The 21,403-nt window shown below is 41.7% G+C and overlaps 1 protein-coding gene across 2 annotated transcripts in view; it reads left to right on the top strand.

Moving 5' to 3' along the window:
• Positions 1–2,983: 2,983 nt before the first annotated feature.
• The window catches only part of dachc (dachshund c), a 50,669-nt gene continuing 32,249 nt past the window's right edge, over positions 2,984–21,403 (top strand). Inside the window, exon 1 of one of the 2 annotated variants that reach the window (XM_058059002.1) lies at positions 2,984–3,770. In XM_058059002.1, coding sequence (XP_057914985.1) covers positions 3,088–3,770 — 683 coding nt within the window. In that variant the 5' untranslated portion in view covers positions 2,984–3,087. The remainder of the gene's footprint in view (positions 3,771–21,403) is intronic. The other variant, XM_058059003.1, reaches the window with a different exon arrangement.

Here is a 21,403-nt window from a genome sequence, read left to right as displayed (position 1 = left end):
GTCTCCCAAGATTTTGATTGACTGCCTGGTTTGGAGGGAATTTTGGGGTATCAAAGTAGTTTAGAGAAAAAGCGGACTTGATCAAGTATTCTTGCTAGTAGTAGTATTCTCACAGAAAGTCCGATTTTTTTCAAAACTCATGCATATTTTCTTCATTTGGGTGTTAAAAAAATACTTGAGTCATAACAAAGAGGCTGAAGAGCCACATGCGGCTCTGGAGCCTTGGGTTGCTGACCCCTAGTCTATGGCATGGTACTGTTAGAAAGAAACTTTAGTTTGTTAGTTGAAATGTTTTCTTTACTGGACGTATTTTCTTTATTAATTTCAGAATTAATTGCTTTAATTGGAAAAAAAAAGCGTACAGCACCAATTCTCCCAGGCTATTGCAGTATTTTTATTTTTATTTGAAGTTTCTGTAGCTGCACACTTAAAAAATGACTCAAAGTTAGTATGTACCTAATTCACAGTATTTGTTCATTTATTAACAAAACTCCAGTTTTTCCTGTTTTCTGTATCTCGGGTGTCGTTTTAGAATCAAGGAGTGCTTTGCACTGACAACTTAAGACCTCAACTTTTTTTCTTTGAAGTATCTGAAGCGAGTACTTGAATTTTTTTGAAGTATTTTTTTAGTATAGTTTTACAATTACAGTTTTGCACGATAAATTTTCTCAAAACAACATATTACATTTTTAAAATCTTTTTGAAAAAAATCGATTTGAACTGTTTGTTTCCTTATTTTCCGTGTAACCGGTTCTGAAATGGTTCTAGAATCACTTAAATCATATGCTGACATGGTACCAGTATCATCGCAGATCGCAGAACTCGGACAAAAAGTAAACCATTACCGTAAAGACGATACAGATTACTTAGAAATACCCAAAATATAAACATAATTTATACAATACTAACGTAATTTAAGCCTAAGTTTCCTTACAGAACGCAAACGTTGGTGTTATTGCGTGTCAAAAACTCACTGAACTTCCTAAAAGTTGATTATTTCCTTTAATATTATTGCCTATTTTGAATATCCATTTGCATGTGTTGACTTTTACCAAACACATGAAACACCCTGTCATGTGTCAACATCCGCTTATTGCAGTTTTTTTTTTCTCCTACAAATATTTCAACTGTCTTCTGGTACGTTTTTTTCCCTCCTAATATAACGACTTTATCCCAAAATTTTAAAATTGTTCTTTGTTTTGTTCCTCATATTATGACTTTTTCCCCACTTTCAATTTAGATTTATGCTATTTTTCTGTTAATATTATGATTTATCTTTACTCGGTTTTCTTGTTTAACTGTATTTCTAGAATGCGCCGTGGGCCAATAAACAGCCGAGTGTCATAAATGCCCCCCCACATATTGGAACTTTTCCACAAGAGGTTGAAAGTGGGCACAGTTGCAGGGTCTTTGAAGATTGCCGTGATATGCTGTCATGTATTCAAAGGCGTAACGGTTGTCCGTCTTTGCATTCATGTGTCGTTTCTTGATGGGAGTTGCAGTTTTTAACAAAGTATTCTGCTGTTTAGTGACTTTGGTACTTTATTCTGCTGCTGCGTACTTTAGTCATGGGACCAAAGAACATGTTTGCATGAAGTAATTACATTATGTATTACATGCTGTATGGCAAATATTCCAAAACAAAATATTATCTTGTGTGATGTTAATGCTATATTCAGTACCTTAAATTTCACAGAAAGCTTCTAAAATATACTTTCAAAGACCATCATTGTCATTCCAATGCATTTTCTCTTACATGCAGCATGTTTTTCTGTTTTTTTTGTTTTTTTGCTGTCATGTTCACAACCACGCCAGATTTCACTTTTACTGTTAATATATGTTTGCGTCCAAATTGAATGATCTGGTTGTATTTTTTTTATATTTAATACTTAATATTATATATTTTATATAATATCATATATTATATTATTTTATATTTTTATATTATATTAAATATTTTTATATATTTGCGTCCAAATTGAATAATCTGGTTGTATTTTTTAATATTTAATACTTAATATTATATATTTTATATAATATAATATATTATTTTATATTTTTATATTATATTTAATATTTTTTATGTGTTTGTGCCGAAATTGAATAATCTGGTTGTATTTTTTAATATTTAATATTATATATATTACATATTTTCTATAATATAATATATTTTATATTTTTATACTATATTTAATATTTCATATTTTTAATATATTTGCATCCAAATTGAATAATCTGGTCGTATTTTTTAATATTTAATATTATATATTATTATTTTATATTTGTATATTATATTTAATATTATATATATTGTATATTTTATATAATATATTATATTATTTTATATTTTATACTATATTTAATATTTCAGATGTTTTAATATATTTGCGTCCAAATTGAATAATCCAGTTGTATTTTTTAATATTTAATATTATGTATTATATTATGTATTTTATATAATGTATTATATTATTTTATATTTTTCATACTATATTTAATATTTCAGATTTTTTTATGTTTGCGTCCAAATTGAATAATCCGGTTGTATTTTTAATATTTAATATTATATATTATATATATTATATAGTATAATATATTATTATTTTATAATTTTTATATTATAGTTAATATTTAATATTTTTTTGAAAATGTTTACGTCCAAATAGAATAATCCGGTTGTATTTTTAGAGCATAATACAATTAGGAAGACGCCAGCCTCACAATGTTAGTGGGAGATTACAGTGATAGCTCCAAGGTTTAAATATGTCTGAATTTATATTTAATATGAGAAAAGACAGCTTTGGCTGCTCGACGCTGACTTCTAGCCGTCTTAAGCATTAATATTAAAGTGCATTAGGCGTTGATAAATAGGCTTATGTAAAGTTTATGTAGGCTAATCTCTCTCTCTTTCTCTCTTTCTCTCTCTCTCTCTTTCTCTTTCTCTCTCTCTCTTTCTCTCCCCCGGAATATGTCCAGACTCCTCCTCTTTATGATAATGTGACAGGAGCATCTCCAGCTCCGAGACAAGCCTCCATTCCGAATCAACTATGTGATCTCTTTTATCCTTTCATCCTCTCATCTTCGTCGATGAACTCCATCCCTCCCACCAAGCCTTCACGCCGCGGCAAAGTTACTTTCTTTCACTTAAAAGTTTACTTTTTTTTCCCTCCTCCGATAATTCCACCGACCGGAATGGCAACGACAACTCCGGCCGCTCCAACGCTGCTCCCCGTGGCTCCGCTCGGCCACCACCCGGCGCCGAGTTCCGCCTCGCCGGCCACTCACTCGCCGCCACCCGCGGCCACCTCCGCTACTTCCTCCCCGGCTCCTCCGGCGGCGCGCCCGACGCTGCTCCACCATTTCCGGGCGGACCTCTTACTCCCGAACGGGACCCAGCTGAAAGTCGGCCCGTTGTCCGGCGCCGCCGGCAAGCCCGTGTACGCCACGCCGTCTCCGGTGGAGAGCACGCCGCAGAACAACGAGTGCAGGCTGGTGGAGGTGAAGGGGGCCAAGCTGGCGTCGTTCACCGTGAAAGACACGGAGCTCATTTGCCTGCCGCAGGCCTTCGACGTGTTCCTCAAGCACCTCGTCGGCGGGCTCCACACCGTCTACACCAAACTCAAGCGGCTGGACATCACGCCGGTGGTGTGTAACGTGGAGCAGGTCCGAGTGCTCCGGGGACTCGGGGCCATCCAGCCCGGCGTCAACCGCTGCAAGCTCATCTCCAGGCAGGACTTCGAGACGCTCTATAACGACTGTACCAATGCGAGGTGAGCTCCGGGGAACGTGGGGGTGGTGAGGTGGTGAGGTGGGGGGGCTGACCCGGGGGGAGGGGGGGGATTTCGGGGTAGCTTGTTGGGTAACTGTCCACCCGTGATGTCAAGCTGTGGATGAGGTTAAAACTACTTCTGGTGTAAAGTAGCAGCACAGTAGTATGAGGGCTTGGATAATTGCTGGAGTACAATTCCCATCCAATTGACACCATTGGAAGAGGTGGACCGGCACACGGAATATGGTAGCGGGGGTCATACAAATACTGATCCAAAATCCAAAAGTCCAAACTCCCTCACCTCTTGTTTGTATTTATGTACCTTTTTAATACCTTAATTAATTAATTAATACCTTAATTAATGCATTTAACTTCACAAATCACATCATAGCAATAATACACAATGACACAAATAATCCAAAAATCAAACCCTCAAAGTCGTTATGTGTAACGAAAGGTGTCATCTAATTAATATTTCGCCTGTCGCTGGTTCTTAACGATAACTGCCACATTTCATTATAGCAATAAAATACCACAGTCCAAACCCACGCCATACCCACTCAACCTTGCCTACACTCAATAGTGTTCAAGTGCACGTCTGACCAGTAGAGGGCCTCGGGGGGGAAAACCAGGACACGTTGGAGAGACTATGTCTCTCAAACTGATCTGGGAACATCTCGAGATCTGCTGGGAGGAGTTGGGTGAAGTGGCCAGGGGAGTCTGGACTTCCTGGACAAGAGTTGTGGGGGGGGGTGCTGGAGCCTATCACAGATGTCTTCGGGCAAGAGGCGGGGTACACCCTGGACTGGACTGGTGGCCAGCCAATCACAGGGCACATATAGACAAACAACCATTCACACTCACATTCATACCTATGGACAATTTGGAGTCGCTAATTAACCTAGCATGTTTTTGGAATGTGGGAGGAAACCCACACAAACCTCCACACAGAGATGGCCGAGGGTGGGATTGAACTCGGTTCTCCTAGCTATGAGGTCTGCGCACTAACCACTAGACAGCCCTCCTCTATTTTATCAGAAAAAAGTTTGTTTCTAACTTTTTCCGTTCCTTAGTAATCAGCAGTGGAACATAGGTAAGTTTCAGGAAAATATCAGTTCCCAACTATAAAAGAGAGCATAACTTTCACTTTGACACAAATTGGGTTGCCAATTAACCTAGCATGTTTGTGGAATGTGGGAGGAAAGCGGAGTACCCGGAGAAAACCCACACAAACCTCCACACAGAGATGGCCGAGGGTGGGATTGAACTCGGGTCTCCTAGCTGTGAGGTCTGCACACTAACCACTAGACCACTAGACCACCGTGCAGCCCTCCTGTACTTTATCAGAAAAAAAAGTTTGTTTCTACCTTTTTCCGTTCCTTAGTAATCAGCACTGGAACATAGGTAAGTTTCAGGAAAAACATCAGTTCCCAACTAAAAAAGACAGCATAACTTTCACTTTGACACAAATTGTTTTTTTTTTTGCTTTTGTGACAACTCCAATATGTAAGCAACGATACCACAACAAAAACAACACAAACAAGCATGCACGGGGAGAACATGCAAACTCCACACAGAGATGGCCGAGGGTGGGATTGAACTCGGGTCTCCTAGCTGTGAGGTCTGTGCACTAACCACTAGTTGACCGTGCAGCCCTCCTGTACTTTATCAGAAAAAAAAAGTGTTTCTAGCTTTTTCCGTTCCTTAGTAATCAGCAATGGAACATAGGTAAGTTTCAGGAAAATATTAGTTCCCAACTAAAAAGAGAGCATAACTTTCACAAAAAATATTTTTTTTTTTGCTTTTGTGACAACTCCAAAATGTAAGCAACTATATCACAACACAAACAAGATAACAAGTAGCATGTGTCTCCTAGCTGTGAGGTATACACGCTAACCACTCGTCCACCGTGCAGCCTGACTATATACGTATGCATAATAAAGGTGTCATTTATTTCAAGTAAGTAAGTTATTAGTTTGCAACTAATTCATGACAACAGCCACAGTCAGGGAAAATGAGTGGGGGCCAGTGGGGGCCAGTGGGGGGCCAGGAGAGGGCCACCCCCAGACTGGTCCCTCGGTAAATCCCAGCAGGGCACATATACCAAACACCCATTCACACTTTTTTGCTGTAATTTTAACATTGGCTAGTGTTTTGGACCATAGAGAATTTTGGAGAATAGAACCCTGCAGTCATGATACCGGACCACTTGTCCACCGCGCGGCCCAGAGTGTTACTTATTATGGCAAATTAATCCCGTAATAGGCCAGGATATGTCATCTCCAAGTGAGTGGAGCCAGTTGTCTCTTTGTACTTGCCACATTTAATTTCTTGCTCTGTTGCTAATCATAATTTTAACGCATGATAAGAGTTATGATGGCGGTGATAATGAACTCTAGTAAGCCTCATAAAAAAAAAAATAAAAAAAAAAAACACAAAGTTTGTCATGTTATCGTAAGCTGCGATCTCTTGCTCTCACACACACACACACACACACTCTCACACTCGCTGTTTGACATATACACAAGCATCCGTGCACTTGGCGAATCTGACACCGTCATTCTTAGAAATTGATTCTTCACAGAAATTAATTAATTTTCATTTGGCCCCAAGCGGCAGCTCAAATCAGGACAAGCTCTCTCACTCTGTGATCCCTTCACTCTCGCTTTCTCTCTCACCTCCCTTAATAACTCACTGTCTTATCATATCAACACTCTTTAGCCCAGAGCATCAGAACAGAGGAGATGATTAAATGAATTCTCAGAATTTATGATGAGATTATGGAAATGAGCTGTTTTTTTGCAGAACGCTGATGGTGGTGGTGGTTGGTGACCAACCACGTGGGTCATCAATGCAATATACCGCAGAGATGTTTGGATAAAGGCGGGCTAAATTGGCTGGGATTTGTGGCTTCCCGTGGAAGACCACATGCTCATAACAGCACGAGATGTGCAAGCAGAAGTTTGTGGATTAGCTACCCCCCCCCCCCCCCCCCAACACCCCCGTATGGGGAATTTGTATTGTTTGGCGGCTAATCCCTGATCTTTGGAGCCTGAGTGATCCAATTTACACCTGCCACTAAATGCAGATGAGGATATGTCAACACCGGGGCGCTTCTTTTTCCCAGCATTTTTTTTTTAACCCGAGCTTCTTAACTGTAGATCAGATCTTTACTGTGTCGACTGTGTTCATTTTCACCCGCTGGACACTCGCACGGTGTGGAAAAAAAAAAAAAAGTTGTACCGTAGCAAGGAAAAAAATTGTAAAAAAAAAAAAACAGCTAACATGAAGGATGATGGATTTGACCAGAGTGCCTCCGGGCGCCTTGAGAATTATTACACTATTTAACCTGCAATGTGGAATATTTGGGATGAGGTTACTGCGGCCTCGGTGAGGTCAATAACTGATTATTGAATTGATTTGGATGCATTCAAATTTTTGGAGCTCTTATAACAACTTTGACCTAACCATAGATAAAACTTTTATTATTCATAGATTTTGCTTTTATGCAATTTTTTCACAAGAAAAACAATAAAAAAACAACAAAATATACACTACTGTGCGTACTATATTTGGGATAAAATGATTACAGCCTTGACCAAGGACGCTAAATGAATACGAATGTATTATATTATTATGTATTATATATATACTGCCATAGAACAGAAAATCCACCATGATGGAGATCAATAGAGTTGGGCGGGGCTTGATGCACAACCGTGTATAATGCATATAATGCATATTATAATGCATATATACAATATTTTCTGGACTATAAGTCGCACTCGAGTATAAGTCGCACAAGGCCAAAAGTGCATAATTATGTGGAAAAAAAACATACATAAGTCACACTGGAGTATAAGTCGCACAAGGCCAAAAATGCATAATTAGGTGGAAAAAAAAACATACATAAGTCACACTGGAGTATAAGCTGCACCAGGCCCAAAATGCATAATTAGGTGAAAAAAAAACATACATAAGTCACACTGGAGTATAAGTCGCACAAGGCCAAAAATGCATAATTAGGTAGAAAAAAAACATACATAAGTCACATTGAAGTATAAGCCACACCAGGCCCAAAATGCATAATTAGGTGGAAAAAAAACATACATAAGTCACACTGCAGTATAAGTCACACAAGGCCAAAAATGCATAATTAGGTGGAAAAAAAACATACATAAGTCGCGCTGCAGTATAAGTCGCACAAGGCCAAAAGTGCATAATTATGTGGAAAAAAAACATACATAAGTCACACTGGAGTATAAGTCGCACAAGGCCAAAAATGCATAATTAGGTGGAAAAAAAACATACATAAGTCGCACTGGAGTATAAGTCGCACAAGGCCAAAAGTGCATAATTGGGTGGAAAAAAAAACATACATAAGTCACACTGGAGTATAAGTCGCACAAGGCCAAAAATGCATAATTAGGTGGAAAAAAAACATACATAAGTCGCACTGGAGTATAAGTCGCATTTGACCAAAACAAACTACTTGACCAACACAGACATTACGTACGTCCTCTTGGAAGGCAAGTTCTAAGTCCTGAAGTGGCCGCTTCACTGTTGATACTGACACTGGTGTTTGACGGCTACTATTTAGTGCAGCTGCCAGGTGACGACCTTAAACTACACACTCTCAGATATTTGTCGTCAGTTGTTGTATCGTTTTTGCGTCCTTGTTAGACCCAGTTTGTGCTGCTTAGATGGCTTTTCTAATAATGTATTAGCCTTATAAAATGATGAACTTGGATTAGCAGCCATACCAGGAGATTGATGCAGAGGACTGACAGTTGTTGATAGTAGGCCTCTATGCAAAAATGTACATCCTTCTTTGAAAATCATATGATTCATTTTAATTGTTTGGGAAATGGATAAAAATGTTTGTGAAATGGAAACAAATGTTTGTGAAATGCACAAAAATGTGTTTTTCTTTGGTAAACAAACCTGCCAGGTGACGACCTGTGAGGCGTCTTTGGCTTGTCTTCTTGCACAGTTGTGCATCGTTTTTGCGTCCTTGTTAGACCCAGTTTGTGCTGCTCTCTGAAGGGAGTAGTTAACAGCATGGTAAGAGATTGATGCAGAGGACTGACTGTTGTTGATAGTAGGCCTCGATGCAAAAATGTACATCCTTCTTTGAAAATCATATGATTCATTTTAATTGTTTGTGAAATGGAAAAAAAATTGTTTGTGAAATGCATGAAAATTTGTTTTTCTTTGGTAAACAAAGAAATTTGCAAGTGATCCCAAACTTTTCAGCGGTAGTGTATATATATATAATATATGCATATTTTTTTATTCGACTTAGTTGGCAGTATTTACACAATATAACATTTATTTTAGTAAGGGCATCGCTAATACAATTGATAGAGTATAACCTAAATCATCATCACTGACTTGTCATTAATTCAACTAATCACCCATAGAAACAAATGAGCCTAAAGCTACTATATATTGTATGGGACACTCTGAGTCTTGGCACGGTCCTGTGTCCTATTGGCAACAACCAAAGTTATAAATCCCCCCAAAAATTTACGACGCACACTTGTCTTTGTTTTTGGAGAACTTGAAAATGACAAATCTGTTTTTTTGGAGCATCAATTAGTGCAATTAATGGCCGAGCAGTGTACTGAGGTCATGTTGACAATGCAATGTTTTTGCATTCTGCTCACCATCATGGCGGCCAAACCCACGTAGTAGGGCATACTAAGGAAGTGAATGCCCAGTTGATTGTCCTGTTCAGAGAGTCGATTCCAAAAAAGTTGCACTTTTCACCCTTGGGTCCTAAGCTAGGCCCTTTCATAAAAGTTTATTATTAAAAATAAGCAAAACTTATACATTTGGTTCTCTAAGGTGCCGTAAGAGTTTTTAATTTGCTTTTATTTCCAGTATTGTAGTTCTGAATGACTGGCACCATCACAGAACGGGGTCGGTTTTCCATCTTTAAAGTCAGTAGAGCCATAACAGAGGCGGGATGCCACCTGTGTGAAAGGGTAAGGTTTTGTTAGGTGTATAAATGGCGTTTCTGATATCTTGCTATTTTGTTGGATCTCTGTGTGAAAGAGGCTTCCCGTTCCATGTATATGTGAGAACCCTGCAGCAAAAAAACACTAAATCCCGATTCGTCTTCTGGCTTTCTCTGGGGATTTCTCCCATGTCAGGTGTTAATGGGAACGCTGTTATACAACGGCGGCGAGTGCGCAGCCTCCGCCGTGTCTCATTATCCACACAACACCCAAACAGTCTTAAGCTAATGAGATCTAAAAACATCAAACTCGTCGTAAATCTTCAAACGACTCGACTTTTTTTTTTTTTTTTTTAACAGAGTGAAGACTTTATATTTGCGCAACGGCGTCAACGTCCTGCCGGAAGAATGGGAAAGATAGCTTCCAAGAACATCTCCGAGAACGTAATGTCAGGGCTCCCTGACTTTGTCAGGTCACAGCAGGTTACTGAATAAGACAACCGTCACTTATTACACGTCTGGAGGGGGGGGACTGGGGGGGACAAACAACAGCCTGGACCGACGTGTTGACGTTAATGACAGAACAAGTAAACACTCCATTCTTGTAACTGCTTCTCTCACGTTAAATGAAACCACTTAAAGGGACGGTCTCGGAACTGTTTGTCTCTCTTGGTTCCTTTGCTTTTTTACTCCTGCTGTGCACTGAACTGACCGCTCATTACCGCCATCTTTGCATGAATTCCCATCATAATGGGTTTTTGAGGAGGGCTAACGGGTAGCGTTGAGTATTCGACTCTGAAACTGGTGTAGTTTTTACCGCTTTGGGGTTCTAGTCTGAGAACACAAAGTCATGAGATGGAGTCATCAACGTTAATCGCGGGTCAACTCAATATACACTAAGAATCGACCGATACATCGGCCGGCCGATATATCGGGCCGATATTTGCGTTCTTTACTTGAATCGGCACATGGGTTTGCCGATGTATTTTTCCGATTTACAGACAGGCATCCGCAGGGCAGTTTTATGTTGCCGTAGGACCTATTTTAAAGTTGATAATGCAGTTTAAATGTGTGTTTAAGAAAGCTCATTGTCATTTTTTCATGTAAATTTGCGGCAACAAAAGCAGTATCGGCCACAAATATCGGCCCAAGCAAAATCGGTAATCGGCCGCATGATTTACAGACAGGCATCCTCCGGGCAGTTTTATGTTGCCAGAGGACCCCTTTTAAAGTTGATAATACCGTTTAAATGTGTGTTTTAGAAAGCTCATTGTCATTTTTTCATGTAAATTGAGACAGGAAAAGCAGTATCGACCACAAATATCGGCCCAAGCAAAATCGGTAATCGGCCGCATGATTTACAGACAGGCATTTGCCGGGCAGCTTTGTGTTGCCGGAGGACCTCTTTGAAAGTTGATAATAAAGTTTAAATGTGTGTTTAAGAAAGCCCATTGTCATTTTTTCATGTAAATTTGGGGCAACAAAAGCAGTATCGGCTACAAATATCGGCCCAAGCAAAATCGGCAATCGGCCGCAGGATTTACAGACAGGCATCCGCCGGGCAGCTTTGTGTTGCCGGAGGACCCCTTTTAAAGTTGATAATGCCGTTTAAATGTGTGTTTGAGAAAGCTCATTGTAGTTTTTCATGTAAATTGAGGCAGAAAAAAGCAGTATCGGCCACAAATATCGGCCCAAGCAAAATCGGCAATCAGCCGCATGATTTACAGACAGGCATCCGGCAGGTAGCTACGTGTTGCCGGAGGACCTCTTTTAAAGTTGATAATGCTGTTTAAATGTGTGTTTGAGAAAGCTCTTTGTAGTTTTTCATGTAAATTTGGGGGAGCAAAAGCAGTATCGGCCACAAATATCGGCCCAAGCAAAATCGGCCGCATGATTTACAGACAGGCATCCGCCGGGCAGTTTTATGTTGCCGTAGGACCCCTTTTAAAGTTGATAATACCGTTTAAATGTGTGTTTAAGAAAGCTCATTGTCATTTTGTCACGTAAATTGAGACAGAAAAAGCAGTATCGGCTACAAATATCGGCCCAAGCAAAATCGGCAATCGGCCGCATGATTTACAGACAGGCATTCGCCGGGCAGCTTTGTGTTGCCGTAGGACCCCTTTTAAAGTTGATAATACCGTTTAAATGTGTGTTTGAGAAAGCTCATTGTCATTTTGTCATGTAAATTGAGGCAGAAAAAGCAGTATCGACCACAAATATCGGCCCAAGCAAAATCGGTAATCGGCCGCATGATTTACAGACAGGCATCCACCGGGCAGTTTTATGTTGCAATCCTGTTGCAATCCTTCTTACCGTCAATTCTCGAATATTAACCGTACCTGAACATAAGCTGCACCCACCCAAATTTAAAGAGAAAAACAAGTTGTACATATACTAAGCCACGCTTGTCTATAAGGTGTAATATGGGATATTTACACAGAAAGACACTATAAACCTTGCAATCCTTGTTAGACACGGTGTTCCTAGCGGTCCATGCAGTGGTCGATCAAACTTACTAAAGTCTTACGTAAGACTTAAAATCATGATATTACCATCCACTTCACTTGCGCACTATAAGCATCATGGGAAGTGTAGTTCTTGTCACCATAAATTAACGGCATAATTGTTTCAGCTGCAGGTTTCGATGCGTTTGTTGTTATAGCCCAGAAGTTGTTATAGTTCGGAATTGACGGTAAATGTGCAAGAAATGGTTGCCAACCGCTCATGTCGACAGAGACTTATTCCTTCATGGCGGCCATATTTTTTAACCAATCTTGCTCAAATTTTACAGACGTGCTTGTCAGTCCCCGAACCGCAACAATCCTTCTTACCGTCAATTCCCGACTATTATGGGATATTTACACAGAAAGACACTATAAACCTTGCAATCCTCGTTAGACACGGTGTTCCTAGCGGTGTAAGCTGTGGTTGTAGTAAAGCTACACTTGATCAAACTTACTAAAGTCTTACTTAAGACTGCAAATCATGATATTAGCATCCACTACACTTGTGCACTATAAGCATCATGGGAAGTGTAGTTCTTGTAGCCATAAATTAACCGCATAATTGTTTCAGCTGCAGGTTTCGATGCGTTTGTTGTTATAGTCCAGAAGTTTTTATAATTCGGAAATGACGGTAAATGTGCAAGAAATGGTTGCCAACCGCTCATGTCGACAGAGACTTATTCCTTCATGGCGGCCATATTTTTTAACCAATCTTGCTCAAATTTTACAGACGTGCTTGTCAGTCCCCGAACCGCAACAATCCTTCTTACCGTCAATTCCCGACTATTATGGGATATTTACACAGAAAGACACTATAAACCTTGCAATCCTCGTTAGACACGGTGTTCCTAGCGGTGTAAGCTGTGGTTGTAGTCAAGCTACACTCGATCAAACTTACTAAAGTCTTACTTAAGACTGCAAATCATGATATTAGCATCCACTTGCAATTTCCTGAATGTGCACTATAAGCATCATGGGAAGTGTAGTTCTTGTAGCCATAATTGTTTTTGCTGCAGGTTTCGATGCGTTTGTTGTTATAGTCCAGAAGTTGATGGTAAAGTTGACGGTAAATGTGCAAGAAATGGTTGCCAACCGCTTATGTCGACAGTCTTGAGGGGCGTCCACTGTGTATACACTTCAGCTTTAACATCATTAAATTCAATATACAGTATTAAATCCACTGTACTTTACTTTTGTAGTATTTCAATCCCGAGTTTGTAGTAACAAATTAGCTATTAGCATGTATAGCTTTCTCTTCCTCTGTATCGTATAGAGTCCCGTTACACCCCCGCTAGTTCTAATTGCTGTTCAGGCATCACACACACACACACACACACACACACGTACGGTCACGGCTGTGTGTTTGCTTGGCCTCGCTGCTAAATGACATTAGTTCCACCGAGGGAACACGGCGTGTAGGAGGCAACCTGATCCTCCGTCCTTTTCTTTCACCATCACAAAGGAACAGTTTCATTCACGAGTAGAACCACACACATTAGGTCAAGCTGTTTGCATGTGTGTGTGTGTGTGTGTGTGTGTGTGTGTGTGTGTGTGTCGTCTATGTATGCTGACACATAAAAGAAGTGTAATGTAACAAACTGGAGCTCTTGTTACTATTAAAAAAGGAGCATGTGTTCATAGCAACACATGGTTTCAGCTTTTGGACGCACAAAGACGTGAAATTTAAAGCGACAGTTCACCTGAATAACACAACTTTGCACTTGTATCTAGCTAGGCTAGTCAACTAAATTGTTCTTTTTGCCACTGAAAGATGTTTTTATGAAACATGAGAGCACAACAACAACAAAAACTGATGACTTATGATTTTTGATAGTTGCTAGTTTAGTTAGTTGCTAAGACATTTTCCTTGATTGCAGCCATGTTTTTCAACCAATCTTGCTCAAATTCTACAGACATGTGCTTATCAGTCCCCTAAAGATGTGTAGCAAATATTGTGGCGATTTGGCTAAAAAAAACGTAAAGTTACAGTGTGTCTTTGCAGAGCTGCGTGAGGCATTTGAGGTCAGTTTGACTCACGGACTCAAACAGTCAAAATAACAGCCCAGCTCAGTCCCAATCGTTTTGTCTGTTTTAATAATAATAATAATAACAATAATACATTTTATTTGTGTAGCGCTTTTCAGAGTATTCAAAGATGCTTTACAGTAGAAAAAAAATAAAATAGAGTTGAGTAAAAACAGAGTAAAAGATGCATTAATGGTAATGGTAATGGTTTAATTTCATTTGAACATGCATCAGATTACAATTGAATGCATCCCATAATCAGTTCACAGTTCCACATGTCCAAAAGGAGTAGGAAGAAGCAAAGCTTATTAAATCCTACCCCTCCATCTGGTACTTTTACAATCAGTAACTGTTACATTTGTTCACTTCCTGCTTTCCATAATACAGTTTAAGTTTTTTTTTAAATAAATAAATAAAATTAAATTTAAATTAATAATAATAAGTTTGACGTGATATATATATAACATTATAACATTAAAAACGGATTTAAACAAGTGGGTTTTGAGTGTGAAAGAAAAACTCCAGGAAGTCGGTATCACGTGATGTTGATGTTTACGATTTACTGCAAATGCCCCATTGACTATTCTGGTTGATTATAGCGGCGCATGTAGACACGCGATTGGAATATTCCTTTCCATGGAAACCATTGCTTTCGGAAAGATTCCATTCGGAAAACTCCTCATGTAAACGTAGCTAGCTTGTGGTACTTTGTTTACATTAGAAAAACCTCCCATTTTCGCCATCTTTATCCACCACCTCCTACTTTTCGCAACTTTGAAATCGCAGATAACTGATTTACAAGGGGGGGGGTGCATGGGAGGTGTTTCATTGCTTAAAATATCCCCAATCATGCAGCATAAGCAGATATGAGAAATCACACACAACCTCAGCCAAAAGTGCGGCACATTTATTTCACTCGGGGGTGGGGGGTGGGGGTGAATCTGGCCCTTTAAGGTAACCGACCGGAGATGGACTGGTGCTGAAACAGAATCAGCACTTTGTAAGCAAGGTTTCATGTCTGCGTGTGTGCGTGTGTGTGTGTGTGTGTGTCTTTGTATGTGTGTGTGTGTGTGTGTCTTTGAAGCGGGCCCATTTATAAAAGAGCCAAATGTGAAGCAGGTGGAGAATAAACATGAGACCCAAGTTATGATGATAAATGATAAATGAGATGAGGCGGCCTGCAGAGTGCAACAAAAAACGCTCTTTGTGTGTATGTGTGTGTGTGTGTGTATGTGTGTGTGTGTGCTCATTTTTCTGTCTTTGTGTGGCACAACTTTGGACATCTCACCTTTTATTGTGGGGACATTTTGGCAAGAAAAATGCAGTGTGTGTGTGTGTGTGTGTGTGTGTGTGTGTATAGTCTTCAAAGCTGAGCCCCATTGCCATGTCATAACTCACTGTCAAAGCGGGCTCCATTAGAGCGATGGTTTTTCAAATGGCGGTGGCGGGGGTGGGTATTGTGTGTGTGTGTGTGTGTGTTTTCGGGTGCTGTGTTTAGCTCAACTTTAACCCTTGCACTCGTTTGATGTTGTATCAAGAAGAGCGGGATGAGAGATAGGGAATCTTCTTGACAGGCCGTAATGGAGTGAACACACACACACACACACACACACATATGCTCCTGACATCGTCTTGACCCTGGAATGTTAGAGAGGAATGCAAGACGGTATCAGTCTAGGAAATCGGATTCTTGCCGTGATCAAACGTCTTGTGTCTGTGTGCATTAGTGTGTTTCATCCCGCCTGCTAGCTCCCATGACATCATCCCGCAGGATTCCCAATAACAGCAGATCCTCCGATTCGTCTTAGGTTGTCTCTCCCCGTGCAAAAAGCGGTGTCCATGTTCATGATGATGATGATGGCGGCGGCGGCGGCGATGGTTATGATTTATCAAAGCCGTGTGACCGTGACGGCGAATACAAACGGTGCTAAACACAAATGGAAAGCATAGGGATCATGGGAGCTGTAAAAGCTAATGTATTCCAAACGGAATCTCGCATGCTTCCCGATGTTCTCACACTGTGTGGCCTCCGCTCTAATAGACGCTCCGGTCTTAATTAATCAGCGGGAAACAAAACTCCTTCCCGCTACCCCCAATCCTAACATTTTAACTTAACCTAACATTTAAACTGTCATGTAACATTTTGGTAAAAAAAAAAAAATCCTGGTACCCACATTGGTGAGGCGGGGTACACCCTGGACTGGTGGCCAGCCAATCACAGGGCACATATAGACAAACAACCATTCACACTCACATTCATACCTATGGACAATTTGGAGTCGCTAATTAACCTAGCATGTTTTTGGAATGTGGGAGGAAACCGGAGTACCCGGAGAAAACCCACGCATGCACGGGGAGAACATGCAAACTCCACACAGAGATGGCCGAGGGTGGAATTGAACTCTGGTCTTATTTTGCATTGTTTTCTATGCTAATTCTTCTCTGCAATATATATTTTTGGTTCATATACTGAACTTGGCTGCATGGTGGTGAAGTGGTTAGCACACAGGCCTCACAGCTAGGAGACAAGAGCAGACTATAGGGGTGTTAGTGTTTGTCTAGAGGGCTCTAATAGTGGTAAAAAACTGTATTGTAGATAACTTTTCTATGCTTTCTATGCTATACTCCGGTTTCCTCCCACATTCCAAAAACATGCTAGGTTAATTAGCGACTCCAAATTGTCCATAGGTATGAATGTGAGTGTGAATGGTTGTTTGTCTATATGTGCCCTGTGATTGGCTGGCCACCAGTCCAGGGTGTACCCCGCCTCTTGCCTGAAGACAGCTGGGATAGGCTCCAGCACCCCTGCGACCCTCGTGAGGATAAGCGGTAGAAAATGAATGAATGAATGATTGTTTTGTGACTATTGAACAATAAATGACATGTAGTACTCAGTAATGTTAGCATTCGGCATTCCTAATGCTAATGTGTAAGTTTTCATGTAATGCGAGTGCAAAAGCAGACTATAGGGGTGTTAGTGTTTGTCTAGAGGGCTCTAATAGTGGTAAAAACTGTATTGTAGATAACGTTTCTATGCTTTCTATGCTATACTCCGGTTTCCTCCCACATTCCAAAAACATGCTAGGTTAATTAGCGACTCCAAATTGTCCATAGGTATGAATGTGAGTGTGAATGGTTGTTTGTCTATATGTGCCCTGTGATTGGCTGGCCACCAGTCCAGGGTGTACCCCGCCTCTTGCCTGAAGACAGCTGGGATAGGCTCCAGCACCCCTGCGACCCTCGTGAGGATAAGCGGTAGAAAATGAATGAATGAATGATTGTTTTGTGACTATTGAACAATAAATGACATGTAGTACTCAGTAATGTTAGCATTCGGCATTCCTAATGCTAATGTGTAAGTTTTCATGTAATGCGAGTGCAAAAGCAGACTATAGGGGTGTTAGTGTTTGTCTAGAGGGCTCTAATAGTGGTAAAAACTGTATTGTAGATAACGTTTCTATGCTTTCTATGCTATACTCCGGTTTCCTCCCACATTCCAAAAACATGCTAGGTTAATTAGCGACTCCAAATTGTCCATAGGTATGAATGTGAGTGTGAATGGTTGTTTGTCTATATGTGCCCTGTGATTGGCTGGCCACCAGTCCAGGGTGTACCTTGCCTCTCGCCTGAAGACAGCTGGGATAGGCTCCAGCACCCTTTGCATCTGACCTTTTGTAACGGATTAATGACCTAAATAAACCGAGGTTCCACTGTACCGGTATTACTATAAAAATACTTTTAGCCAAATAGCATTTAGTGCCGCACCTCCGCTTGTCTCTGCATCGGAGTAAATAAACGCCGGCCGCTCCATTGAGGCAAAACACACAAACGCAGCTGCTCCCTATCAGCACCTTTAGCTGTTCCACTGTTTTGACTCCCAACGCTTCCTCTTCTTTCATTCCATTTCTCCCCGACTCCTGACTGCCAGGGTCTCCATTATGATCCTGATCTGTCATCTTTTGTTATGTTTTTTTTTTCTGTTCCACCTGTGCTAAGCTACAGCTGCCATGTTGGCCGTTTCAAGTTACACACAGGTAACACACGCATACACAAAAAAGTCAGTAAGGGTAGATCTCAATGTATCGTTGTGTTATGTGTGTGTGTGTGTGTGTGTGTGTGTGTGTGTGTGGCCAGTGCTGGCATGAGGGAGGACGTCTGGGTGAGATTTTAATTAAAGTTTGAGACAAAGAGGTCATAAGCCATACACCCCCCCCCCCTCCTCCTCTGTGCACACCTTACACACACACACACACACACACACACACAATGCACTGTTTTCTCTTTCCCCCTCCTCACTCTCATTCCATCCCCTCAGCTTGATGACTTTTCCATGAAAGGCTTTTTCATTAATCCTACCTCAGGGAACCCAGCACTCTTCACCCTCACACACACACACACACACACACTTACATGAACAACAACACACACATATATAGACCTCCCTCTGCGGGTCACTTTGATGTATCAACACACTTGAAGACTAAACACAAAATTAGGTTCCAATTCTCTACCCCCCCCCCTCCTCGCTCTCTTAATGCAACTCACACAAAGGTGCAGCGAGCCATCAGCAACACACAGGCCATTAATTAGTGTGTGCAAATAAACAATTGTGAAGGAAAGGGAAGCGGCTACAGTTAAAACAGCCACCGCTTTGTTGCTGTCGTATATTTCCACACTCCAGTCGGTGTTGTTGCTTCTCATTTGAAGTGTGTTATCATTTTCAAGGCGCGTTGCCTTCAAAACGGACGCCTAAAAATATGTATCCTGCTTTTGTGTGTGGCCGTGTGTGCATTTGAAACAAATAAATAAGGTGGGACAAAAGTGGCGGTAGAGTTTAGAGCAGGGGTCTCAAACTTGTGGGCCGCGGGCCAAAATGCGGGTCGCGGGATGCTAGTTTGAGGCCCCCCGCCTTGATATGAAAGTTTAAGGTTATATAGATGCTGTAAGGCAGGGGTCTCAAACACGCGGCCCGCGGGCCAAATGTGGCCCGCAGGACACTAGTTTGAGGCCCCCCGCCTTCATATGAAAGTTTAATATTGATATGGATGCTGTATGGCAGGGGTCTCAAACTTGTGGGCTGCGGGCCAAAATGCGGCCCGTGGGATGCTAGTTTGAGGCCCCCCGCCTTGATATGAAAGTTTAAGGTTATATAGATGCTGTAAGGCAGGGGTCTCAAACACGCGGCCCGCGGACCAAATGTGGCCCGCAGGACACTAGTTTGAGGGCCCCCCCGCCTTTATATGAAAGTTTAATGTTGATATGGATGCTGTATGGCAGGAGTCTCAAACTTGTGGGCCGCGGCCCAAAATGCGGCCCGTGGGATGCTACTTTGAGGCCCCCCGTCTTGATATGAATGTTTAAGGTTATACAGATGCTGTAAGGCAGGGGTCTCAAACACACGGCCCGTGGGTCAAAATGCGGCCCGTGGGATGCTAGTTTGAGGCCCCCCGCCTTGATATGAAAGTTTAAGGTTATACAGATGCTGTATAGCAGGGGTCTCAAACACGCAGCCCGCGGGCCAAATGTGGCCCGCAGGACACTAGTTTGAGGCCCCCCGCCTTGATATGAAAGTTTAAGGTTATATAGATGCTGTAAGGCAGGGGTCTCAAACACGCGGCCCGTGGGCCAAATGTGGCCCGCAGGACACTAGTTTGAGGCCCCCCGCCTTGATATGAAAGTTTAAGGTTATATAGATGCTGTAAGGCAGGGGTCTCAAACACACGGCCCGCGGGCCAAAATGCGGCCCGTGGGATGCTAGTTTGAGGCCCCCCCGCCTTGATGTGAAAGTTTAATGTTGATATGGATGCTGTATGGCAGGGGTCTCAAACACGCGGCCCGCGGGCCAAATGTGGCCCGCAGGACGCTAGTTTGAGTCCCCCCCGCCTTGATGTGAAAGTTTAATGTTGATATGGATGCTGTATGGCAGGGGTCTCAAACACGCGGCCCTCGGGCGGCCCGTGGGATGCTAGTTTGAGGCCCCCCGCCTTGATATGAAAGTTTAATGTTGATATGGATGCTGTATGGCAGGGGTCTCAAACACGCGGCCCGCGGGCCAAATGTGGCCCGCAAGACGCTAGTTTGAGGCCCCTCGCCTTGATATGAAAGTTTAACGTTATACAGATGCTGTAAGGCAGTGGTCTCAAACACGCGGCCCGCGGACCAAATGTGGCCCGCAGGACACTAGTTTGAGGCCCCCCGCCTTGATATGAAAGTTTAATGTTGATACGGATGCTGTATGGCAGGGGTCTCAAACACGCGGCCCGCGGGCCAAATGTGGCCCGCAGGATGCTAGTTTGAGGCCCCCCGCCTTGATATGAAAGTTTAAGGTTATACAGATGCTGTAAGGCAGGGGTCTCAAACACACGGCCCGCAGGCCAAATGTGGCCCGCAGGACACTAGTTTGAGGCCCCCCGCCTTGATATGAAAATTTAATGTTGATACGGATGCTGTATGGCAGGGGTCTCAAACACGCAGCCCACGGGCCAAATGTGGCCCGCAGGACGCTAGTTTGAGGCCTCCTGCCTTGATATGAAAGTTTAATGTTGATATGGATGCTGTATGGCAGGGGTCTCAAACGCGCGGCCCGCTGGCCAAATGTGGACCGCAGGACGCTAGTTTGAGGGCCCCCCCCCCCGCCTTGATATGAAAGTTTAATGTTAAGTTTGATATGGATGCTGTATGGTATCATGGACCCAGAAAAAATTATTAAGTTTGATTAATGTTCATGTTAATGTTCATGCTCTGCAAACACTTTCCTCTCTAGATTTTACTTTTACTTGACCTGCATGATGGTTAAAGTGTTATTTAAAACCTTTCCAATACTGCTCCAGAGTGGTTTTACTTTATTTTAGTTGTATTTAACAGTGGTTTACTTTATTTCTGCTTTTATGTTGAGTCCTGGAAGTTAAAGAAGATGGTTAAAGTGTTATTTAAAACCTTTTTGATACTGCTCCAGAGTGGTTTTACTTTATTTTAGTTGTATTTAACTGTGGTTAATTTTATTTCTGCTTTTATGGCAGGTCCTGGAAGTTACTTTAAACTTACTTTAGTTACTTTAAACTCCACAAAGTGACTGTCTTGCTTTGCAAACACCTTTCTGCTCCTTTACCTTGCTTTCATTAAACAGCGGTTAGCTTCTTT

This window comes from Doryrhamphus excisus, chromosome 20 (assembly GCF_030265055.1).
Source record: "Doryrhamphus excisus isolate RoL2022-K1 chromosome 20, RoL_Dexc_1.0, whole genome shotgun sequence".
Classification (NCBI taxonomy): domain Eukaryota; kingdom Metazoa; phylum Chordata; class Actinopteri; order Syngnathiformes; family Syngnathidae; genus Doryrhamphus; species Doryrhamphus excisus.
This window is presented reverse-complemented; position numbering and strand designations above follow the sequence as displayed.